Source organism: Salvelinus sp. IW2-2015, linkage group LG25, assembly GCF_002910315.2.
Source record: "Salvelinus sp. IW2-2015 linkage group LG25, ASM291031v2, whole genome shotgun sequence".
In the NCBI taxonomy this organism is placed as follows: domain Eukaryota; kingdom Metazoa; phylum Chordata; class Actinopteri; order Salmoniformes; family Salmonidae; genus Salvelinus; species Salvelinus sp. IW2-2015.
The window spans coordinates 18,047,709-18,071,311 of NC_036865.1; the positions used below are offsets into that span (position 1 = coordinate 18,047,709).

The 23,603-nt window shown below is 41.1% G+C and overlaps 1 protein-coding gene across 10 annotated transcripts in view; it reads left to right on the plus strand.

The window, feature by feature from the left end:
• The window catches only part of LOC111951603 (pleckstrin homology domain-containing family A member 1), a 52,870-nt gene that overhangs the window by 21,516 nt on the left and 7,751 nt on the right, over window positions 1–23,603 (plus strand). For 8 of the 10 annotated variants that reach the window (XM_023969775.3, XM_070434963.1, XM_023969782.2 and 5 more), the window contains exons 2-8: window positions 13,183–13,393; window positions 17,289–17,345; window positions 17,450–17,495; window positions 20,131–20,228; window positions 20,823–20,954; window positions 21,095–21,235; window positions 21,358–21,426. In XM_023969775.3, the coding sequence (XP_023825543.1) occupies window positions 13,253–13,393; window positions 17,289–17,345; window positions 17,450–17,495; window positions 20,131–20,228; window positions 20,823–20,954; window positions 21,095–21,235; window positions 21,358–21,426 (684 nt within the window). In that variant the 5' untranslated portion in view covers window positions 13,183–13,252. The remainder of the gene's footprint in view (window positions 1–13,182; window positions 13,394–17,288; window positions 17,346–17,449; window positions 17,496–20,130; window positions 20,229–20,822; window positions 20,955–21,094; window positions 21,236–21,357; window positions 21,427–23,603) is intronic. The other 2 variants (XM_070434961.1, XM_023969779.1) reach the window with 1 other exon arrangement.

The window sequence follows — 23,603 nt, forward strand, 5'->3', positions numbered from 1 at the left end:
GGGACTATATCTTGTGGAAGGATGAAATAGTATGAATAAATTCATAAAAATGTTCAATAATTATTTGAATATGTTGGTAAACCGTTGTATAAAAGGGATACTGCCCTCGAAGCCGTTGGTTGGAGGATATTTTGGCACAGTTTGCCGGTCCTACTATAATCACACTTTCCTGTTGGATGCTTTCCTACAGTATAACATTTATACATGCTCCACTGTCTCTGTTTCCTGGCAATAATCACACTTTCCTGTTGGATGTTTTCCTATAACATTTAAAGTCTTATTCAACCGGCTGTGTCCCACCCGTAGTCTTGTAAAAATAGCCTCCTCTCTTCCTGCCGTCCTCCCCTCCCTGACTTATCTCTGTATTTGGAATATATGTTTTCCTTAGTGTCCCTATTCCACTGCTCCTGCCATCTCTGTACCATCACTGTCCATATCAAGCTTTTTGCCTTGCTCATTGAAACTACAACATCCACATCCCCACTACTAAGTGCTTGTTTAGCCAGTACACCAGCTACCTCGTTCCCCTCCACCCCCACATGGGCTGGGACCCAAGAAAACTTGTCTGCATACCTATCTGTCTAACCCTGCCATGGGTTTGTAGTACCTAGCAGGTCTTGTCTGCTACATGAGCTAAAGGACTGCAGACTCATCAACACTGCACATGAGTCTGAGCAAGTCACCACTCTGTCTAGCTTGCCTTTTTCCACCCACTGCAAAGCCAACAGTACATCCATCAGCTCCACCATATATACAGCCAGGTGATCTGTAATAGGTTTCCTGACCGACACCCCACTTTCCTGCACTACAAATGCTGACCCAGTGTGTCCTGTCCTTGGATCTTTTGAACCATCTGTGTAAATGACCACAAAATCCTGATATACAGTATCCAGACGTCTATTAAACAAATCAGATGGATCAAACCCCTCACCTATCTTTCCGTAGTCTCTCCAACACTTCTAGATCAACTACTGGAGGTGGGAGTAGCCATAGTGGGTTCACAGGAATAGCTACCGTGAGGCTAAACTTCCTTCCATACAGTCCCATCTCCCTTCGCCTGAGTATTACCCATTCACCCAAAGCTCGTGTTCTGTCCTCGCTCATGTTCCCAGCATGCCTGTAGAATTCCTTTTGCAGGATGGGATGACCCAATAATTAATTGCCAGCTGCTGTCTCCTAATCTGCAATGGCATATCCCCCATCTCCATCTGTAGTCCAGACACTAGCGAGGTCTGAAACGCCCCACTACATATTCTGAGTCCTTGCCCCTGTATGATATCTAGTCTTTCTAGTGAGATCTGGGCTGCTGAATTATACACTATACTGCAGCGATCATCAACTAAATTCAGTAGCGGGACAATTTTATTATTATTATTATTATTTATTTATCTTCTTGAGTGGATTGTCGGGGGTCCGGATGATAATAATTACAAATAATTTGTAGACAGCAAATTGACCGATAGAAGCACAAAGGATATGTTTGTCTAAAACTGAATAATTTCAAACCTTGCTTACATTTCTATATGATCACACGTTTCTCTTTATTATCCATGGGAATACTTGAACAGATTTCTTAAATTAAAATCACTTGGAGCTGATTTCTTGGTGTTTTTAGTCTGTTATATCAACAACAAAAAAATAAATAAAAAAAATACAACTACAAAAAAATACAGCCACAATAGTCATTTACAACATTAATAATGTCTACACTGTATTTCTGATCAATTTTATGTTATTTTAATAGACCTTTTTTGTTGTTGCTTTTCTTTCAAAAACAAGGACATTTCTAAGTGACTCCAAACTTTTGAATGGTAGTGTGTCTGATACAGTTGAAGTCGAAGTTTACATACATCTTAGCCAAATACATTTAAACTAAGTTTTTCACAATTCCTGACTTTTAATCCTAGCAAAAAATCCCTGTCTTAGGTCAGTTAAGATCACCACTTAATTTTAAGAATGTGAAATGTTAGAATAATAGTAGAGAGAATGATTTATTTCAGCTTTTATTTCTTTCATTGCATTCCCAGTGGGTCAGAAGTTTACATTAGAGGTCGACCGATTATGATTTTTCAACGCCGATACCGTTTATTGGAGGACCAAAAAAAGCAGATACCGATTAATCGGCCGATTAAGAAAAAGAAAAAGTAATAATGACAATTACAACAATACTGAATGAACACTTATTTTAACTTAATATAATATATCAATAAAATCAATTTAGCCTCAAATATATTATGAAACATGTTCAATTTGGTTAAATGCAAAAACAAAGTGTTGGAGAAGAAAGTAAAAGTGCAATATGTGCCATGTAAGAAAGCTAACGTTTAAGTTCCTTGCTCAGAACATGAGAACATATGAAAGCTGGTGGTTCCTTTTAACATGAGTCTTCAATATTTCCAGGTAAGAAGTTTTAGGTTGTAGTTATTATAGGAATTATAGGACAATTTCTCTCTATACGATTTGTATTTCATATACCTTTGACTATTGGATGTTCTTATAGGCACTTTAGTATTGCCAGTGTAACAGTACAGCTTCCATCCCTCTCCTCGCCGCTACCTGGGCTCGAACCAGGAACACATCGACAACAGCCACCCTCGAAGCAGCGTTACCCATGCAGAGCAAGGGGAACAACTACTCCAAGTCTCAGAGCGAGTGACGTTTGAAACGCTATTAGCGTGCACCCCGCTAACTAGCTAGCCATTTCACATCGGTTACACCAGCCTAATCTCGGGAGTTGATAGGCTTGAAGTCATAAACAGAGAAGAGCTGCTGGCAAAACGCACGAAAGTGCTGTTTGAATGAATGCTTACGAGCCTGCTGGTGCCTACCATCGCTCAGTCAGACTGCTCTATAAAATCACAGACTTAATTATACCATAATAACACACAGAAATACGAGCCTTAGGTCATTAATATGGTCGAATCCGGAAACTATAATCTCAAAAACTAAACGTTTTTTCTTTCAGTGAAATACGGAACCGTTCTGTATTTTATCTAACGGGTGGCATTCATAAGTCTAAATATTCCTGTTATATTGCACAACCTTCAATGTTATGTCATAATTACGTATAATTCTGGCAAATTAGTTCGCAATGAGCCAGGCGGCCCAAACTGTTGCATATACCCTGACTCTGCGTGCAATGAATGAGTGCAATAATTTCACCTGGTTAATTTTGCCTGCTAACCTGGATTTCTTTTAGCTAAATATGCAGGTTTAAAAATATATACTTATGTGTATTGATTTTAAGAAAGGCATTGATGTTTATGGTTAGGTACACGTTGGAGCAACGACAGTCCTTTTTCGCAAATGCGCACTGCATTGATTATATGCAACGCAGGACACGCTAGATAAACTAGTAATATCATCAACCATGTGTAGTTATAACTAGTGATTATGATTGATTGTTTTTTCAATGCTAGCTAGCAACTTACCTTGCCTTCTTAGTGCATTCGCGTAACAGGCGGGCTCCTCATGAGGCAGGTGGTTAGAGCGTTGGACTAGTTAACCGTAAGGTTGCAAGATTGAATCCCTGAGCTGACAAGGTAAAAACCGTTCCGCCCCTGAACAAGGCAGTTAACCCACCGTTCCTAGGCCGTCATTGAAAATAAGAATGTGTTCTTAACTGACTTGCCTAGTTAAATAAAATTACCGATTTCCAATTGTTATGAAAACTTGAAATCGGCCCTAATTAATCGGCCATTCCGATTAATCGGTCGACCTCTAGTTTACATACACTCAATTAGTATTTGGTAGCATTGTCTTTAAATTGTTTAACTTGGGTCAAACATTTCGGGTAGCCTTCCACAAGCTTCCCGCAATAAGCTGGGTGAATTTTGGCCAATTCCTCCTGGCAGAGCTGGTGTAACTGAATCTTGTTTGTAGGCCTCCTTGCTCACACATGCTTTTTCAGTTCTGCCCACAAATGTTCTATAGGATTGAGGTCAGGGCTTTGTGATGGCCACTCCAATACCTTGACTTTGTTGTCCTGAAGCCATTTTGCCACAACTTTGGAAGTATGGTTGAGGTCATTGTCCATCTGGAAGACCCATTTGCGACCAAGCTTTAACTTCCTGACTGATGTCTTGAGATGTTGCTTCAATATATCCACATAATTTTCCTGCCTCATGATGCCATCTATTTTGTGAAGTGCACCAGTCCCTCCTGCAGCAAAGCACCCCCACAACATGATGCTGCCACCCCCGTGCTTCACGGTTGGGATGGTGTTCATCGGCTTGCAAGCCTCCCCCTTTTTCTTCCAAACATTCCTTTTGGCTACATCCATCCTGGTCCCTCGGCATCATTCAGGCACACCAGGTCTTTGATTTCTTTCAGATTTTCAGTCACTTGGCCATTTCCATCCACCACTAGCACCCCTCCTCTCAGCCACACCACCACCACTACCACATATTCCTGTTCAATACCCTTGCCCTAGCATCCTGTAATGAAGTCCTTGCTTTATGAAGGTGGCACAACCCCCTGCCCCTACGAACCACTGCACACAGTACATTCGCAAAGTATTTAGACCCCTTGACTTTTTCCACATTTTTAAACATTACAGCCTTATTCTAAGATTGATTAAATTGTTTTTGATCCTCATCAATCTACAAACAATAGATTGAACAAAAACAAAAATTACAACCAATTAATTGCAGCATTACCACAAAAATGGAAGAGGCAAGTAGAAGGGGAAAAAAGTAAGGAACTTGTATGTCGGCCCTATATTAAAGAACATAAATGGTTAAAGAAAAGTGTGATAACTAAAAACATATACCAATTTCATTTAAGGACCAAAAAACTGAGAGCTGTGCCATATAAATGGCTAAATAGTTGGGAAGAGATTTTCGATGTACCCATTCCATGGCACATGGTTTATGAATTGATACGCAAAACAACGCCGGATTCAAAACTTRYKATTTTTCAATTTWAATTWCTATAVAAAATWKTTGCAACTAATAGAATGTTATWTATATGGGYGATACAARCTTCCCAGCTRTGCAMATTCTGCTGTGAGGAGGCAGAGTCATTAGATCATTTATTTTGGTATTGTCCATATGTAGCTCGTTTTTGGTCACAGGTCCAGGAATGGCTGAAGAATTGKAACATTTGCCTAGAACTAACGCTACASATAGCAATACTGGYTGATTTGAAAAMCCATAGTCAATCAWTCAATAATATAAWDATTATTTTKGCAAAAKWMTTTATTTTWAATTTACAATCTGTAGAAGCTATGAGAATAGGAAGGTTCAATTCTTTTGTGAAGCATCACAGCACAGTTGAAAAATATATGGCAAATAGAAATCCAAAATGGATGGTGTTGAGATAGATGGGAGGGGTTGAATGGAGCTGAAGGGTGGGACTAATAACAAGATAAACAATGTAAAGCATACGGGATCTGTAAAATGTATATAGGTTCGGAACTTTTGTGAAATAGCACAGTTACAAAAAGAAATCAAACTGGATGGACATCAGAAATAGAGGAAGMACTAAGAACAAACAAGAGAGAACTATTGTAAAGTAGACTGTGTCTGTAAAATGTGTATAAGATGTATAAATTTAAGGTAAAAGCAGAAGTGTTTATTAGTTTACTCCAATTAGGGGATCGGTGGTAGGGTTTGCGGGGAATAATAATAAAGGTATATTATTTTAAAAAGTATGCATGTCTATATAGGTATGTGTATGTATATATGTGTATATGTATGCATACGTGTATGGATATATATATTTACCCCAGAAATATGGGGGATTGGAAATGATGCAGACAATTACATTGGAAGCAACATTCTTTCCGCAACATTAAGCTGATCCACTGTACACTTCAACTTGACATTAGGCTTATGCAGTTTTACTACGCAATACATTTTTAAAGCCGCATTAGACAGGATTACCTAGATATACTGACCAGCTCAATCCAAACTCATCTCTCGGCATGTCCAGCCCACTTATCTCAGCCAATCATGGCTAGCGGAAAGTTTTGTCTTTTTCTGTGGCTAAACCAACTAGGCTCGTAATTTAACAATTTTATTCATATTTACAAATGGCATACAAGTTTGTAATTAAGGCACATAAGTTCACATGTTCGAGAAGGCATTTCTGCCCAAAAAAAACACATTTTGATAAAAAAAAAAAAAAAAAATTACGTTCAAACGACTTTCCTGTGATGTAGTGACCCGCGACATGTCCCTACTTTCCTGAAACGGGTCACATTTAGCCAATTCTTTGAAAGCTAGCCAATGTTAGTTTGACTAGCTTAGCCAGATATTGTAAGTGTCCATTTACCTGCTCAGGAGGCTAGTGTTTTATTAACCTTCTCTGTCATTGAATCACATTTTTGAATCATGTTTATGCATGATTGTCTCATTCCAAGTAACTAGCTGCAGGCTCAAAGAAACATTCAATCATATACTTTGCATAGTAACCCAAATAAAAGTTTGAAGATAGAAAGATGTGTGTCATGAATGCTGGAGTGGAGGTTTAAAAACTACAGCTGCATATGTATATTTGCCAACACAGCATATCCTGCATGTATACACTACCGGTCAAAAGTTTTAGAACACCCACTAAGGGTTTTCTTTCCTAGTACTATTTTCTACATGGTAGAATAATAGTGAAGCTATAAAAACTATGAAATAGCACACATGGAATCATGTAGTAACCAAAAAAGTGTTAAACAAAATATATTTTATATTTGACATTCTTCAAATAGCCACCCTTTGCATTGATGACAGCTTTGCACACTCTTGGCATTCTCTCAACCGGCTTCAACTGGAATGCTTTTCCAACCGTCTTGAAGGACTTCCCACATATGCTGAGTACTTGTTGGCTGCTTTTCCTTCACTCTGCGATCCAACTCATCCAACCCATCTCAATTTGGTTGAGGTCGGGGGAATGTGGAGGCCAGGTCGTCTGATGCAGCAATCCATCACTCTCATTCATGGTCAAATAGCCCTTACACAGCTTGGAGGTGTGTTGGGTCATTGTCCCGTTGAAAAACAAATGATAGTCCCACTATGCGCAAACCAGATGAGATGGCGTATATCTGCAGAATGCTGTGGTAGCCATGCTGGTTAAGTGTGCCTTGAATTCTAAATAAATCACAGACAGTATCATCAACAAAGCACCATCAAACCACCTCCATGCTTTACGGTGGGAAATACACATGCAGAGATCATCTGTTCACCCACACCGTGTCTCACAAAGACACGGCGGTTGGAACCAAAAAATCTCCAATTTGAACTCCAGACCAAAGGACAAATTTCCACTTGTCTAATGTCCATTGCTCGTGTTTCTTGGCCAAAGCAAGTCTCTTCTTCTTATTGTTGTCCTTTAGTAGTTATTTCTTTGCAGCAATTCGACCATGAAGGCCTGATTCACGCAGTCTCCTCTGAACAGTTGATGTTGAGATGTGTCTATTACTTGAACTCTAAAGCATTTATTTGGGCTGCAATTTCTGAGGCTGGTAACTCTAATGAACTTATCCTGTGCAGCAGAGGCAACTGTGGGTCTTCCCTTCCTGTGGCGGTCCTCATGAGAGCCAGTTTCATCATAGCGCTTGATGGTTTTTGCGACTGCACTGGAAACTTTAAAAGTTCTTGAAATTTTCCGTATTGACTGACCTTCATGTCTTAAAGTAATGATGGACTGTTGTTTCTCTTTCCTTATTTGAGCTGTTCTTGCCATAATATGGACTTGGTCTTTTACCAAATAGCCTATCTTCTGTATACCACCCCTACCTTGTCACAACACAACTGATTGGATCAAATGTATTAAGAAATTCCACAAATTAACCTTTAACAAGTCACACCTATTAATGGAAATGCATTCCAGGTGACCTCATAAAGCTGGTTGAGAGAATTCCAAGAGTGTGCAAAGCTGTCATCAAGGCAAAGGGTGGCTATTTGAAGAATCTCAAATATAAAATATGTTTTGTGGTTACTACATGATTCCATATGTGTTATTTCATAGTTATGATTTCTTCACTATTATTCTACAATATAGAAAATTGTCAAAATAAAGAAAAATCCTTGCATGAGTAGGTGTTCGAAAACTTTTGACCAGTAGTGTAGCTTGCGTTACAATCTTTTCTAACAGCTTGGCAAAATGTATACAATGTGCTATGCAATAAACCAGATGAGTTCTCAAAAGTCAGCATTTGCCTAACCTTCTAAAAGTTGACTGTGCCAAATTATTTCCAATCCATTATGAGTGAGTGTAATGCATGTTTTCCATAATGTATGTTTCATACAGGGGTTGGCACCGAAATTATTTTTGATCAGCTCCACTGTTCCGACCAACATAATAAGGTTCTAAACAATTTCGGTTTATATCGTTCCTTTTTATTTCTGCGTTTTGTTTTTTTACATTTAGCTTGACGTTAAATTACTTCACCAATCAGTGTGGATAGAGCAGCTAGCTGTGGAGCGAGTAAGCGATTTTTAAAGAAATATAATAATAATAAAAAAATATATGTATTGGAAAGTCGTTAACAGCAAATTGTATTTTGCCATAACAGCATGATTTAATCATAATAAAAGAGAAACAGGCAGTTTGCTGCCAGTCACAGTGTAGAGCACGAGATGCAACAAATGTTGAGGGTGAAGAGAGCGATGGAAGCTTGCCTTGAAGCGCTGGGCATCTTGTTATGACATGCATTATCTGAATTATACCTACGGAGGAGAGGCTTCTATGTAGGAACTTTGAATGTCTTTGAACTTCCGAGTTGGTTTAACGTTGGACCAGAGCAAATGTTAGCTAGCTAACAAGCTTGTGTGTTCAGAACAGGACTAGAATTAAAAACATTTCGTAATTGTAGTAAATAAATCTAAGGCGATGATACAGCCCGACCGGATGATGCTGTTGGTGATACAGCCTGACAGAATGCTCTCAATGGTGCATCTGTCAAAGTTTGTGAGGGTCTTAGGGTCCAAGACTAATTTCTTCAGTCTTCTGAAGTTGGACAGAAGCTGTTGGGCCTTCACCGCACTCTCTGTGTGGGTGGACCATTTCACATTGTCAGTGATGTTTATGCCGAGGAACTTGAAGCTTTTCACCTCCACTGTGACCCGGTCCATGTGGATGGGGGCGTGCTCCTTCTGACTGGGCTTTCTAACATCCTATTACACTTGTGTTGTGTTGCCTAGTATTAAAAGAATACAATAGAACTTAAGTTGATTTAGTGAGAATACTGCCTTTTCTGTTTCAATAGCTAACACTAACCAACCTGTTAGGCATGTGATGTAGCCTACTCTTGCATCATATGGTCTTGCATCAAGTACTGCCTAGTGTATATGATGGACCACATCATCCAATTTACAGGGAAACTGTGTATCAATTAGTGTGCAAAGCCCAGGCCTTTTGTAAAGCATGGCAAAAAAAAAAAAAGAAGCTAGCTGGCAAACAGAATTGAATTGACCTGTACATTTCAGTTCCACTGGATGTCATAAGGTGAATGCACCAATTTGTAAGTCGCTCTGGATAAGAGCGTCTGCTAAATGACTTAAATGTAAATGTAAATGTAAATTTCATTAACACAGTGGAGTGCCAAGCCACGGATATTGCAGATGCAAATTGTCAACTCGGGATGTCAATTTTCCTGCTGACTTACCAACCCTCATTAACCGGTTAACAAACAGTTGAATTTGTTCCAAATAGTAAAATTCTGACCAACAGAAAATACTATGCGTGCATACAAGAAACATACTTTTTTCATTTATAGAGCTTAATTGAAGCATGCAATAGCATCAAGCCAATTGTCTCACAGCTGAAAGGCTAAGTTATTGAAAGTACAACTACTGTAATTAAGCAGCCAATGTAAAACATAATTTCAAACATTTGGCAAAATGTAATTCTCTGTTCTACATGGGGCACCTGATGTGAACAATTCCATATGTGACAGAGATGAAAATCTCCTTTTAGAGACTTAAAGAGAGGGAATAAAGATGCAACAACTAGGATGGGTTGCTAATATGATAAGGATTGTGCTTCTGGACAACTAAAGAAAGATGATATGAAAACCAATAGAACAGGAGAGAATAGTGGTTTCTATGGCTAGATTTGGCTAGGCTGGCTATTTTGATGCAATGTAAGACATGCCTCATAATATGAAGTAAAACGTCCAGGTTTCAAACAATGAAGTATCCTGTATGTTTTCAAAATGCATGCTGCCTCCAATTGCAAGGTGGTGGGTGACATGCCTGCCTACCGTATTGCCTATACACTAGAATCGCTAATGGATGACTGACTTCAATTAGGAGTTGAGAAACAAAAATGGTAGCTATATAAAGCTGGGTTCCTCTTGTTAACCATGGCTATGTTTTTAACATGCGATTGCATTTAGAATTGTTGTGCAATGACTCATCTTATCCAGCTGTTCTGTCTGACAGGTGATATTTTTCCACTCAAAGCCTCAGGAATTCACAAGTGCATACTGACACAAACACACGCTATGGCAGTGTATTGCTGTTATAGTTTATTTTGAGACTGGCAGGCTATGGTTTTAACAATGTTTAGTGGGTGGACTGAAGCGCTTGACTTGGTTGTTGGTCGATTCCTGTGTGAAACCTCACCAAACTGCAGATAATGGTGCATGCCAGCAGGAGCTTGACCAGGCTTGTCAGTAGCATTGTCTTAACTGTCTGTTAGTTCATCTGTGGACCTTTGTCCTGACTTCACCAGGCGTGCTGAGACTGAGCATATCGTGAAGGAGCGAGGCAAATAAATATAAAAACATGTATATAGCCTAAAAGGCCTAGTCTGAGCAGACGCAGAGTGAGAGATTGGTTATGGGATCGTTCCATTTGATTTCAATCACTCTTTGACTGCACCCCTTTTGATTTGAACGAAACTTGCCGTACATATTTTCCCATGGTAGAAGTGGTCAGAAAATGACTTTTTGTACCTGAATGCCAAAACATTCAAGAGCATGCTGTGTCAACTGATGGTGGGCACAACACACAAACACCTCAGATTATGTAAATTGGGATCTAAGCTAAAATGTAGAATTCTTCAAGAAATGATCAAATAGTTTGACAACCCTGAATGTAAGCTTTTAAACGATATCAAACTCAACCATTTATCTTTTCCAGTGATGTCTCATTGTATGGTGGGATATGCAAAATGTGTGAACTTTCAGCACCTCTATCTAATGAATGTTTTGGCATTCAGGTTCAAAATGTCACTTTCAGGCCACTTCTACCATGGGCAAATATGTATGCAAAGTTTTGTTGAAATCAAAGTGGTACGGTCAAAAAGTATTGATATCGACAGTCAAACATTGAATAAGATTACTTCCCAAGCAAAGACCAATTTCTTTAACTCCTTGATTTTAGAAGGTCGTAGCTCATAGAGACAAACCAAAGATATTACAATGTGCATCAGTTGCGTCTTCCTAGGGCATTTTATCGCTTGTTTCTAGCCTAAAGCACCATGGATTTATGCATTGTTTTAGGTCAGTATAAACATTTTTATTACATTTTTACCCCTCAAATCAAGGAAAGTCCCCCTCAGTTGGACTAGTCTCTTCACTGATTGCTCTGCTGGAACGCAGAGTAGGTGCCTGGGACAAGAATCTTTACTCTTAATAAATATTAGGCTTATCTGCCACAATCTTAAACTCAAAGCAGAATCTTTTTGTGAGACTGGAATTAATTTGACCTACTCGAACTAGTGAAGAAGGTTTAGATGAAATTAACCTTCGCCCTCCCTTACTCACGATGACACAGTAGGTAGCCATTGTTCTTCATCACAAGCCCCATCCTACTTCACTCCCTTACCATTTCCGTCGTTCTCCTGTCTCACTTCCCCAATGATCTCCTTCTTTTCTGTCACTTTCTCCCTCCCTCTACACCTTTCCTTTTGTTCTGTTTTATTGCCCGGCCTTTGGTTTCCAGTGGTGGACAAAGCCGTTCTCTCGCATTATACGAGGAATGAATGTGGACACTGATGTTTGAGTTGGGACCAAGCCCATAGTCCATGATCTGCTTCACCCCCCCCCCCTTCTGACCTTCTCTTATTTGACCTTTCTAACATGGTGGTTCTGTAGTCTGTTGCTTGCCCCCCTCTTCTCTGTTTTTGAGCGCTCTCTCCCTCTCTCCTCACACTTGGAAAGACTACTTTCTATGTTGCCTGACAGTCTAAGTGTCAGTTGGATTTAGAGGCCTCGCATGTTGCAATACTATAGAAATCTCCCCCTGAATATCTTATGGCACTCTTGTGTAAGTGTGGACGTACACATGCTCCAGTCACTGTTGACCAAGAAGCATCTCCAGCTAGTCTGATCCTCCCCTTCATACACTCTTTTTAAAATCAATGTTTAGGATCAGCCCTGACAGTGTTTGGTGAAGCGTCTGTGCGTGTGTCTACTGAATGACTCCAGGGGCTGCGGGGGCTAGCCCTGATGTCGTCAGCCCTTTACACAATGCACAACAAGCAGGCCTTTTGTCCCAGCTTCACCCCTATCCTCCCACACAATGCTCATAATGTCCCAGCCTCTTTATCTGAGGCAGAGGTAGGGAGAGAAAGAGGGTCCTTTATCGTGGACTCAAAGGTCTGTTATTAACTCCAATTCCTTCAATCAGAAATTACAGCAATGTATACAGTATTATGCCCCCACAATTTTTACTTTGAACTGCATGTCTTAATCTTTCACTAGTCTTTGAGTTGGAGAGCTGATATCTGTAATACAATTTTATCCACCAGGAGATGTCAGTGAGTTAGTTGGCTGGCTGCCTAGTCTTTGGGTTAAATATTGCTCACCCCAGCTCCTCAGAGTATTTGATTGTTGTGTTGATGACTGAGCTCCTGGTCTGTACTGTAAATGAAATTGTGTTCTCAATCCGGTTACCTTCTAGGAAATGAATGAATAACTTAAGTAGACCTGGGCTAATAATTCTCAGCTCTGATTTTTGTGGAGGTAAAATAAGGAAAGGCTTGGGAAGACTGCAAAGGCTTACCAGATGTAAATGAAGAGCCGGAGGTAGGAGAAAAAAGGAGCGAGAGGGGGATGGTAGAATGGGTGACTGAGGGAAACCGATTAGGCTAGATGGAAAGGGATAAAGGAGGCGGGGTTGAAGTTTGTCACATGATCCCAAGTGTAGCCAGTACCAGGGGGCAGAGTAGCAGAGAGGCAGACAAGGCTTTCTAGCACTACACTGCAACTCTTCAGTACCCCCTCTCTCCTCCCTCCAGGCTGTCCTCCATCTACCCTCTTGCCCTCCTCTCTCCCGGCCCCTGGGCCAGGGAATGTGCCGGCTGGGAGATGCCTTACGTGGATCGGCAGAACCGGATCTGTGGCTTCCTGGACATCGAGGAAAACGAGAGCAGTGGGAAGTTTCTGCGCCGCTACTTCATCCTAGACACCCAACCGGGCAGCCTGGTGTGGTACATGGACAACCCTCAGGTAACACAGTACGACTGATGGTTAGCATTAGCTGGGTCATTCGCACAAAACTGTCATTTTTCACTACTGAGATTAGCATATGTTTTTATCTATTTCATAATTACTTTTATTGATCAGATAATATGCATTTGACCACAATTTCCACAACATTGTTATTACTGCTGCAGTCCAAAAAAGTATTCAAATATTTTTCAACATTGCTCCCCTAATGAAAAGGCCTGAGGTAAACATATAACCAAATAAAATAATAACATTATTATAACTTTAAATCAGACTTTTTCCCCAACTTGAGCTTCTTTGCCGTTTCTGTAATAAGAAGGCCAAGTGGGTTAAAGGAGGTGTTTTGAGCATAAGAACCTCATGCTGAAGGCATATATGCGAATTAAATCACTTCTACTACTCCTCTAGATGATGCATCATAGGTGAATAAAACGTTAATTAATAACTGATTGGAGTTTTTACAGGAACTTGAAAAAGTGTTACATAGACAGTGTTTGTACCAGGGTTTCCATTAGCCGGTAATAAAAATGAAAAGCCGATAGATAAAACTGCCACCGATCAATTGTCCGATATAAGGGGGGGAAAATCCCATTGCAAAATAATGCTTTGTAGCCTATTCATTGATGGAAATACCAGTCAATAGAAATACATTTGACCGGTCATGCTTATCTGTCTATACAGGGGGGCAAAAAAGTATTTAGTCAGCCACCAATTGTGCAAGTTCTCCCACTTAAAAAGATGAGAGAGGCCTGTAATTTTCATCATAGGTACACTTCAACTATGACAGACAAAATGAGAGAAGAAAATCCAGAAAATCACATTGTAGGATTTTTAATGAATTTATTTGCAAATTATGGTGGAAAATAAGTATTTGGTCAATAACAAAAGTTTATCTCAATACTTTGTTATATACCCTTTGTTGGCAATGACAGAGGTCAAACGTTTTCTGTAAGTCTTCACAAGGTTTTCACACACTGTTGCTGGTATTTTGGCCCATTCCTCCATGCAGATCTCCTCTAGAGCAGTGATGTTTTGGGGCTGTTGCTGGGCAACACGGACTTTCAATCCCTCCAAAGATTTTCTATGTGGTTGAGATCTGGAGACTGGCTAGGCCACTCCAGGACCTTGAAATGCTTCTTACGAAGCCACTCCTTGTGGCCCGGGCGGTGTTTTTGGGATCATTGTCATGCTGAAAGACCCAGCCACGTTTCATCTTCAATGCCCTTGCTGATGGAAGGAGGTTTTCAACTCAAAATCTCACGATACATGGCCCATTCATTCTTTCCTTAATACACGGATCAGTCGTCCTGGTCCCTTTGCAGAGAAATAGTCCCAAAGCATGATGTTTCCACCTCCATGCTTCACAGTTAGGTATGGTGTTTCTTTGGATGCAACTCGGCATTCTTTGTCCTCCAAACACGACGAGTTGAGTTTTTACCAAAAAGTTCTATTTTGGTTTCATCTGACCATATATGAATTCTCCCAATCATCGTCTGGATCATCCAAAATGCTCTCTAGCAAACTTCAGAGGGCCTGGACATGTACTGGCTTAAGCAGGGGAGAACGTCTGGCACTGCAGGATTTGAGTCCCTGGCGGCGTAGTGTGTTAACTGATGGTTAGGCTTTGTTCTTTGGTCCCAGCTCTCTGCAGGTCATTCACTAGGTCCCCGTGTGGTTCTGGGGATTTTTTGCTCACCGTTCTGTGATCAATTTTGACCCACGGGGTGAGATCTTGCGTGAGCCCCAGATCGAGGGAGATTATCAGTGGTCTTGTATGTCTTCCATTTCCTAAAATTAATTGCTCCCACAGTTGATTTCTTCAAACCAAGCTGCTTACCTATTGCAGATTCAGTCTTCCCAGCCTGGTGCAGGTCTACAATTTTGTTTCTGGTGTCCTTTGACAGCTCTTTGGTCTTGGCCATAGTGGAGTTCGGAGTGTGACTGTTTGAGGTTGTGGACAGGTATCTTTTATACTGATAACAAGTTCAAACAGGTGCAATTAATACAGGTAACGACTGGAGGACAGAGTAGCCTCTTAAAGGTGAGAGCCAGAAATCTTGCTTGTTTGTAGGTGACCAAAACTTATTTTCCACCATAATTTGCAAATAAATTCATAAAAAATCCTACAATGTGATTTTCTGGATTTATTTTCTTCTCATTTTGTCTGTCATAGTTGAAGTGTACCTATGATGAAAATTACAGGCCTCTCTCATCTTTTTAAGTGGGAGAACTTGCACAATTGGTGGCTGACWAAATACTTTTTTGCCCCACTGTAGGTTAATCTCTGTCACATGAAACCGCTTGTATGTGCAGTGTGGTTTTGACTACAGTGTTTTCCCGCTAATTGCATTATGGAATGAACATTCGTGTGTAGTTGCTGCCTTTTGTGCATTGCTGCGCTTATAACGTGAAGAAATAAGTTGATCAACATTTTCAGCAAAACGTTCTGATCGGTTGCATCAGCCTCATCTGCTTTTTAAAGTTTGTTTTTGATGTAGCCAAGGCCTACTGCTTGTATGAATATGGGATCTATTGTCCCAGAGTCTGTTTGGAATAGGCTATTTTCTTGCACAGATCGATAAGGTACAATGCAATTAGCGGTGAAACACTGTTGTCAAAAGCGCACTGCACATACAAGCGGTTTCATGTGACAGAATAAAATATCTGTTAGAAATGTAGAAAGAGGGGAGCTCTAAACATGCAACAACTAGCATGGGTTGCTAATATAACTAGGATTGAGAAAAATAGGGTACTGGTTTCAACATGAGAATCACCCAGGTCTGTGGATGTTACTTGTAGGAATGGGCATTTGAAAGAATCTCTCTCTCTCAACTCTCTCTACTGAATAAAAATATAAACGCAACAATTTCAAAGATTTTACTGAGTTACAGTGCAAATAAAATGAATTCATTAGGCCTTAATCTATGGATTTCACATGACTAGGCAGGGGTGCAGCCATGAGTGGGCCTGGGAGGGCATAGGCCCACCCACTTGAGCCAGGCCCAGCCAATCAGAAATATTTTTTTTCTCCACAAAAGGAGTTTGAGAGAAATAGAGACAGAAATAGTCCTCCATTTAATCAGCTGTCCGGGTGGCTGGTCTCAGAAGATCCCGCAGGGGAAGAAACCGGATGTGGAGGTCCTGGGCTTGCGTGGTTGTGAGGCCGGTTGGATGTACTGCCAAATTCTCTAAAATGACGTTTGTGTTGTGTGAAAAAACTGCACATTTAGTGGCCTTTTATTGTCCCCAGCACAAGGTGCACCTGTGTAATGATTATGCTGTTTAATCAGCTTCTTGATATGCCACACCTGTCAGGTGGATGGATTATCTTGGCAAAGGAGAAATGCTCACTAACTGGGATGTTAACAAAATTGGAGAGAAATAAGCTATTTGTGCGTATGGAACATTTCAGGTATCTTTTTTGTTTCAGCTCATGAAACATGGGCCAACCTTTTACATGTTACGTTTTATTTTTGTTCCGTATACATATCATTTTGAGTATGCTTGTTGGTGTGAAACGGGGCTGAAGGCAAAAAAAGTTAGCAGTATGCCATTGTTCCAATTACTGCTGGTTCTGAAATGACTTAATATATTTCCACTGCACTGACACTCCACAAACAATAAACACATCTTAGAGTTTGAAATTCTGTTAGTGCTTATTACCGGCTAAAAAATGTTGTTCTTGTATTAGATTATTAACAATGGAATAACCTTGAATTGATTACTCAAGTTCTCACCCCCATCCAGTCCCCCCCCAACCACCAAGTCACTCTTCTTTAGAGTAATCCAAATGCATAATATGAGATTACCCCACATATTATAAGGTTAGGGTTTTCTTCAATGGACAGTATTCAATAGTATCTAATAGTTCCTCACCCACATTTTTCCCTTATAGAACCTGCCCATCAGTGCGGACTGTGTTGGCTCACTCAAACTCACCTACATATCCAAGGTAAGAGATTTGCTGAAGAATTTTCATATAATTGATTTTATAGGTGCTTGTTGAAAAAGGGATATTTAATTAATTGAGGTTTTTGTACTTCTCTTGCCTCGTAGGTCAGCGACGCCACTAAGCAGAGACCAAAGGCAGAGTTTTGCTTCGGTAAGATTGAGGACAACTATTCTCTTTCCTCTCAGTTCCTCTGCTCAATTAATAGGGAAGTGGTTGTAACTTGGCTCAACTTTTCATGACCTTCAGTATCTTTAAACTCATACTAAACCACAGCTATAGATATACAGATTTCGGCAAACTTAGTTTCTAGATTTAGAATGTTATTGGACACCAAAAGTTCTGTTATTTATATGGCCATGGGCTCTTTTTTCCATTTGCATGAGTTGAAATGACTAATGATATGGGGGGGGGGGGTAGGTGAGTCCATGTTTCTGTTCAGCAATAAATCCAGCTTTTTTTCAGGATTGACATGACAGTGACATCTCAAAGAGCCAGAATTTCTCAGTTCAAGGTCTGCCCTGACAGATGCCACCCATGTACACAAGGCTGGGTCGTTTAGATTGACTTGAACCTAAGGGAGGAATGCATCCTTCTTGCCCTTCTCTCACCTCTATCACCTCAGCTTGATTTTGCTGTGGCTTGTCTCCACGCTACGGACAACCCTGCATAGTTTCAGCTGTTTAGCCAAAAGAGACATGCAGGATAGCAGCTGATCAGGATACTGTACATCAGGGGTCATCGACTGGCGGCCCATGGACCAATTAAATTTTTTCTGTTCCCAAGTACTCTCACGAACAAAAAAACAGACATAGGCCTATGTGATCATGTCTCAATATAATAAAAGGTTTGAAATTATTATTTTAAAATAAAATCTCTTTTTGGCCTGTGTGTGTCAGCAATCCCCCCTTCGCCCTCAATAGAAGGAAACACTAGTGTGTGTGACAGAACTGCCCCCGTCATCACCACACCGTTGTGTATGTGTGTGTTGGGGTTTTGACAGGATGCTGGCATCCGAATCGGAACCCATTCTCAAAAGTCTGGGGTATTTTTAAACCACTGTTTGCATGCCATGTTTTGTTGATTTCCACATTTATTACCATCGCACCCCTTCCTAACTCCCATGTCTTTTAAAAGTAGCTCTTAATTGGTGTTTTCAGGAAAAGTCATTTGGGAAAGGCTGTCATACTTCCAGATGGGGTTACAGTAAACCAAGGATCAGAGTGGCAAGCTATGATTCATGTCCGTGTGTGTGTGTGTGGCTCTGATGCTGCGGCCCGGCTGTGTGACTCAACAACACACATGTTTTGTGTGTGATCGCAGCTGTGAGTCAGATCTTAGATATCGCCCTCCCAGCTTATTATTCACTTCCTTTGAGAGCCCCCACCACCCTTGGTCTACACACCCCTTCAGCCAGACTGTTACAGTTTATAGTGGGGTAAATTGTACATGCTAATGTGGCATACACACCCATGTATGCCACATTGGTACGATTTTGGTTTCTTCTTGTTTAAATGCTGTCACTTTTGGATTGATTTATAGCCTCGTTTTCTTTTTCCATGATCTCGTTGTCAGTATGTTTAACAAAATGCCCATGGCATGCCAGCCTCTTACTAATCATCTCCCACTCATTGAGTCACTCATTCATTCCACACCATTAATGTTCAGTCAATGGTCATGATGTCTCCTTTCAGTTTCCATCACTGTGGTTTTTGTGTGGTCAGAACAAGTGGCACTTAGGGATGGGCATGGTTATTCGAATATCCAAATGGACGTTGGTATTCGAATAGTTACGAGAATAAAAAATTGATTGAGTTTGAATGGAGTTGTAGACAAGGACGGGAAGTGCATCAAAATAGCCTCAATTCGCCTTGGTAGCAAGCTAGCTAGCTGGCTAACATAGCTGGTAATCTTAGCTAGCTTCATTACATCGATTTGATGCGGTCAAGACCGGCACGACCAGATGGAATGATAACCTATGGCATGTACAAGTTTGACTAGCTAGTGTGAGTCTGTTTGGTCCCTGCAGTCACTGGCGCAAGCAACACATGTGCACACCCACGCTCATATAGAAATGTAAAAGAATGATGGCCATTGTGTCACAAAGTTCTAGTGCTTAGAGCTATTCGCTGCACCATCACCCAGGCTATAATGCAATGTAATTTAACCCAATGATCTGAAAGGGAGAGCGGGAAAGTGAAGGGAGGGATGAAATAATTAAGAGATAATGAAAGATGGCGACAGGATCAGTCTCTGTGCCAGCACTGGTTCAGAGCTAATCAGGCTTAGACCTAAAACCCCTTTGTCATTTGTGTGTGTAATTTGTAATAGTCTTGAGCTCCTTTTGTTAACATATTGGTGGAAGGTCATTAGAATGGGCTGCTGATTGCCTTGATGCAATTCTCCACTCTCAGATAATGGACCCAATGCTCCTGCTATGCCCTGTCCTATTAGGAACAGCAGACAATTCAACCTGGTCAGAGCATTTTCTATTATTTTGCCTTAAGTAACCTGTCTTGTGTAACCATACCAAATGGAAAATCTCATACTACTTTTAGTCTAGTCTGAGAGCAGGCTGGACAATCCACTCTATTTCCTCTCAACCAGCTGTAATTAAGCTACAGCCTTTTGACTTCTGTATTGTCACCAGTGACCCAATTTTATTTTTATATGTATATATATATTTGTGCAAAAAAAAAATTCTTATCTTTTGAATGTGTCACTCCCCATTAGACCTATTTTTGATGTCTTCCATCTCTTTCTTGGTATTTCCCTTCCTCTTTCTCAGTCATCAACGCTGGCATGAGGAAATTCTTCCTCCAGGCCAATGATCAGCAGGACCTGGTGGACTGGGTGAACGCTCTTAACAAGGCCACCAAAATCACTGTGAGTCTCTCACTAAATGCTGCACTGTCTTTTATTGCTAAGGACTTGTGTCACACACAAGAAGACATAGCCTAGTCCTCTTTAGAAAACTATGACTTCCTGTTAATGACTGAAGTCATTGACTCCAAGTAAAGTGAGTAAAATCTCAAGATTTCCCATGTGTGTGATAGTCAAGAGGGTGACTGGCAGGATAGTTATTGTTAGGAGAGACCTTTCTGGGCGGCAGGTAGCCTAACGGTTAGAACGTTGGGCAAGGAACAGAAAGGTCGCCGGTTCGAATACCCGAGCCGACAAGGTGAAATATCTGTCGCTGTGCCCTTGAGTAAGGCACTTAACCCTAATTTGCTCCAGGGGAAACAGTAAACAACACATTTCACTGCATGTGAAAATGTGGCAACAAAACATCTTATACATTTTTGCCCTTGGTTTAGGGGAGCTGTGAAGTACTCTCACTCAACTCTTGGGATCCCTCCTATCCCACACACTCCAACCTCAGAGCTAGAAACAGGAGTAATCAGTAGAAGTTGTAAAACAGGAGGAATCAAGGTATCCTGTACATGTTAGGAATGTTTTTCACACCATTTTCTCTTGCAGGTGCCAAAGTCCTATGATGGCCAACAGAATGTGGAGACCCAGAAAGCCCTTCTGGACAACCTGGGACCCAAGAAGCAGGTCTCCTACAGGACTGACATCATCGGGGGAGTTCCCATCATAACCCAGATGCAGGTAGGCAAGGCTAGCCCCCTATCTATCCCTAACCCTAGCTAGTTAATTTTCAGTAGAGTTGCAGTTGATAGTTTGAGCATCTACAGACCATTTTTAGGGGACTACACAACTCAGGTGTACCCCCCCTCCCCTCCCAAAAGCAGGAAAGGGGAGAGGGCCAGGAGGGTTCCGAGCGAGAGTTGCTGCAGAGATCCCACAACCAGCTGCCATACTTCCTGGGCAGGCCGACCCAAGACAAGACGGTCATCAAGTCTGGCTATTGTGTGAAGCAGGGAGCTGTGGTGAGTGCAGGGAACTATAGTGGGTTACAGTAGGGGGGGCTCTTAGTTTGAGGTCTGGAGTGTTACAGTAGGGGGGCAGTAGAATGAAGAAGGAATGTGTGTTTTTATGCTCTTTTCCCCAGATGAGGAATTGGAAAAGGAGATATTTCTTACTGGAGGAGAACTCAATGAGTTACTTCAAATCAGATCTGGTAAGTCCTTTTCATCAACACTGGAAAGCATACTAGAATGACTTATTACTCACACACACACTCGCTTGTCCTGGCATGCTCCACCTCATGTTCCTGGAATCTTGTGCCTCTGCTACACATGTCCTAGCATGTCCCTGTCTATGTGCCCTACTACACGCACACTCCACGAAGAACTTCCATGCTTGCCCATATTTTTCTCCAGCATTTGTCAATTTGACAGCATTTGACAGTCTTTCTCCTTTGTCGTTTTTGTGTTCCAAATAATACTATCAATAAGGCCTTGAAAGTTGGTTTTGCTCAACAGAAAGGAGTCCAAAAGACCAGTGCATTAAAAAAATTGAACTTTTTTTAATTGTCCAAGGCGCACTTTAAAGTGGCTAGAACAGTCCACATTTACTTTTCCTCTGCAAACAAAACAAGTAATGAATAGAAAAATAAGACAACACCATTGTAAAATAGTTGATCTATTTACCTAGTCAGCTTGTGTGTTCAATGTGAGAGAAATATTCCTCTCGAGGAGTATTCAAGTTAAGAGTGCCATTGGGAGGGAATTCCCAGAATCTAATATACAATGCATTCGGAAAGTATTCAGACCCCTTCCCTTTTTCCCCATTTTGTTACGTTAAAACCTTATTCTAAAATGAATTAAATAACACATTTTCCTCATAAATCAACACACAGTGCCTCATAAGGACAAAGCGAAAACAGGTTTTTAGAAATGTTTGCAAATGTATATAACAAAAAAAAACATACCTTATTTACATAAGTATTCAGACCCTTTGCTATGTGACTTGAAATGCAGCTCAGGTGCATCCTGTTTCCATTGGTCATCCTTGAGATGTTTCTACAACTTGATTGGAGTCAACCTGTGGTAAATTCAATTGATTGGACATGATTTGGAAGGGCACACACCTGTCTATATAAGGTCCCACAGTAGACAGTGCATGTCAGAGCAAAAACCAAGCCATGAGGTCAAAGGAATTGTCTGTAGCGCTCCGAGACAGGATTGTGTCAAGGCACAGATTTGTTATTTTATTTATTTATTTATCTGTTATTTTGCCAGGTAAGTTGACTGAGAACACATTCTCATTTATAGCAACGACCTGGGGATTAGTTACAGGAATGGTACCAAAAAATGCCTGCAGCATTAAATGTCCCCAAGAACACAGTGGCCTCCATCATTCTTAAATGGAAGAAGTTTGGATCCACCAAGACTCTTCCTAGAGCTGGCCACCTGGCCAAACTGAGCAAATCGGGGAGAAGGGCCTTTGTCAGGGAGGTGCTCAAGAACCCGATGGTCCTCTGTGGAGATGGGAGAACCTTCCTGAAGGACAACCATCTCTGCAGCACTCCACCAATAAGGCCTTTATGGTAGAGTGGCCAGGCGGAAGCCACTCCTCTGTAAAAAGGCACATGACAGCCTCTTGGTGTTTGCCAAAAGGCACCTAAAGGACTCAGACCATGAGAAACAAGATTCTCTGGTCTGATGAAACCAAGATTGAACTCTTTGGCCTGAATGTCCAGTGTCATGTCTGGAGGAGACCTGGCACCATCCCTATGGTGAAACGTGGTGGCGGCATCCTGCTGTGGGGATGTTTTTCAGCGGCAAGGACTAGGAGACTAGTCAGGATCGAGGCAAAGATGAACGGAGCAAAGTACAGAGGGAGCCTTGATTTAAAACCTTCTCAGGACCTGACTGGGGTGAGGGTTTAACTTCCAAGTGGAAGTGTGGCTTCGGGACAAGTCTCTGAATGTCCTTGAGTGGCCCAGCCAGAGCCCGGACTTGAACCCGATCGACCATCTCTGGAGAGACCTGAAAATAGCTGTGCAGTGACACTCCCCATTCAACCTGACAGAGCTTGAGAGGATCTGCAGTGAAGAATGGGAGAAACTCCCCAAATACTGGTGTGCCAAGCTTGTAGTGTCATACCCAAGAAGACTCATGGCTGTAATCGCTGCCAATGGTTCTTCAACAAAGTACTGAGTAAAGGGTACTTATGAGTACTTATGTAAATGTGGGTTCGGCGCATTTTAAAAAAAGAAAAAAAAGAGAAAAAAAAGTGTGGGTCACTCACGGGAACATAGGTATCCGAACAGATGCAGGACTACTAATGATTAGCCCAATAGTGTAAATGCAGATAGGCTGAAGTATGGGGTTGCCTATTTATTTATAGCCA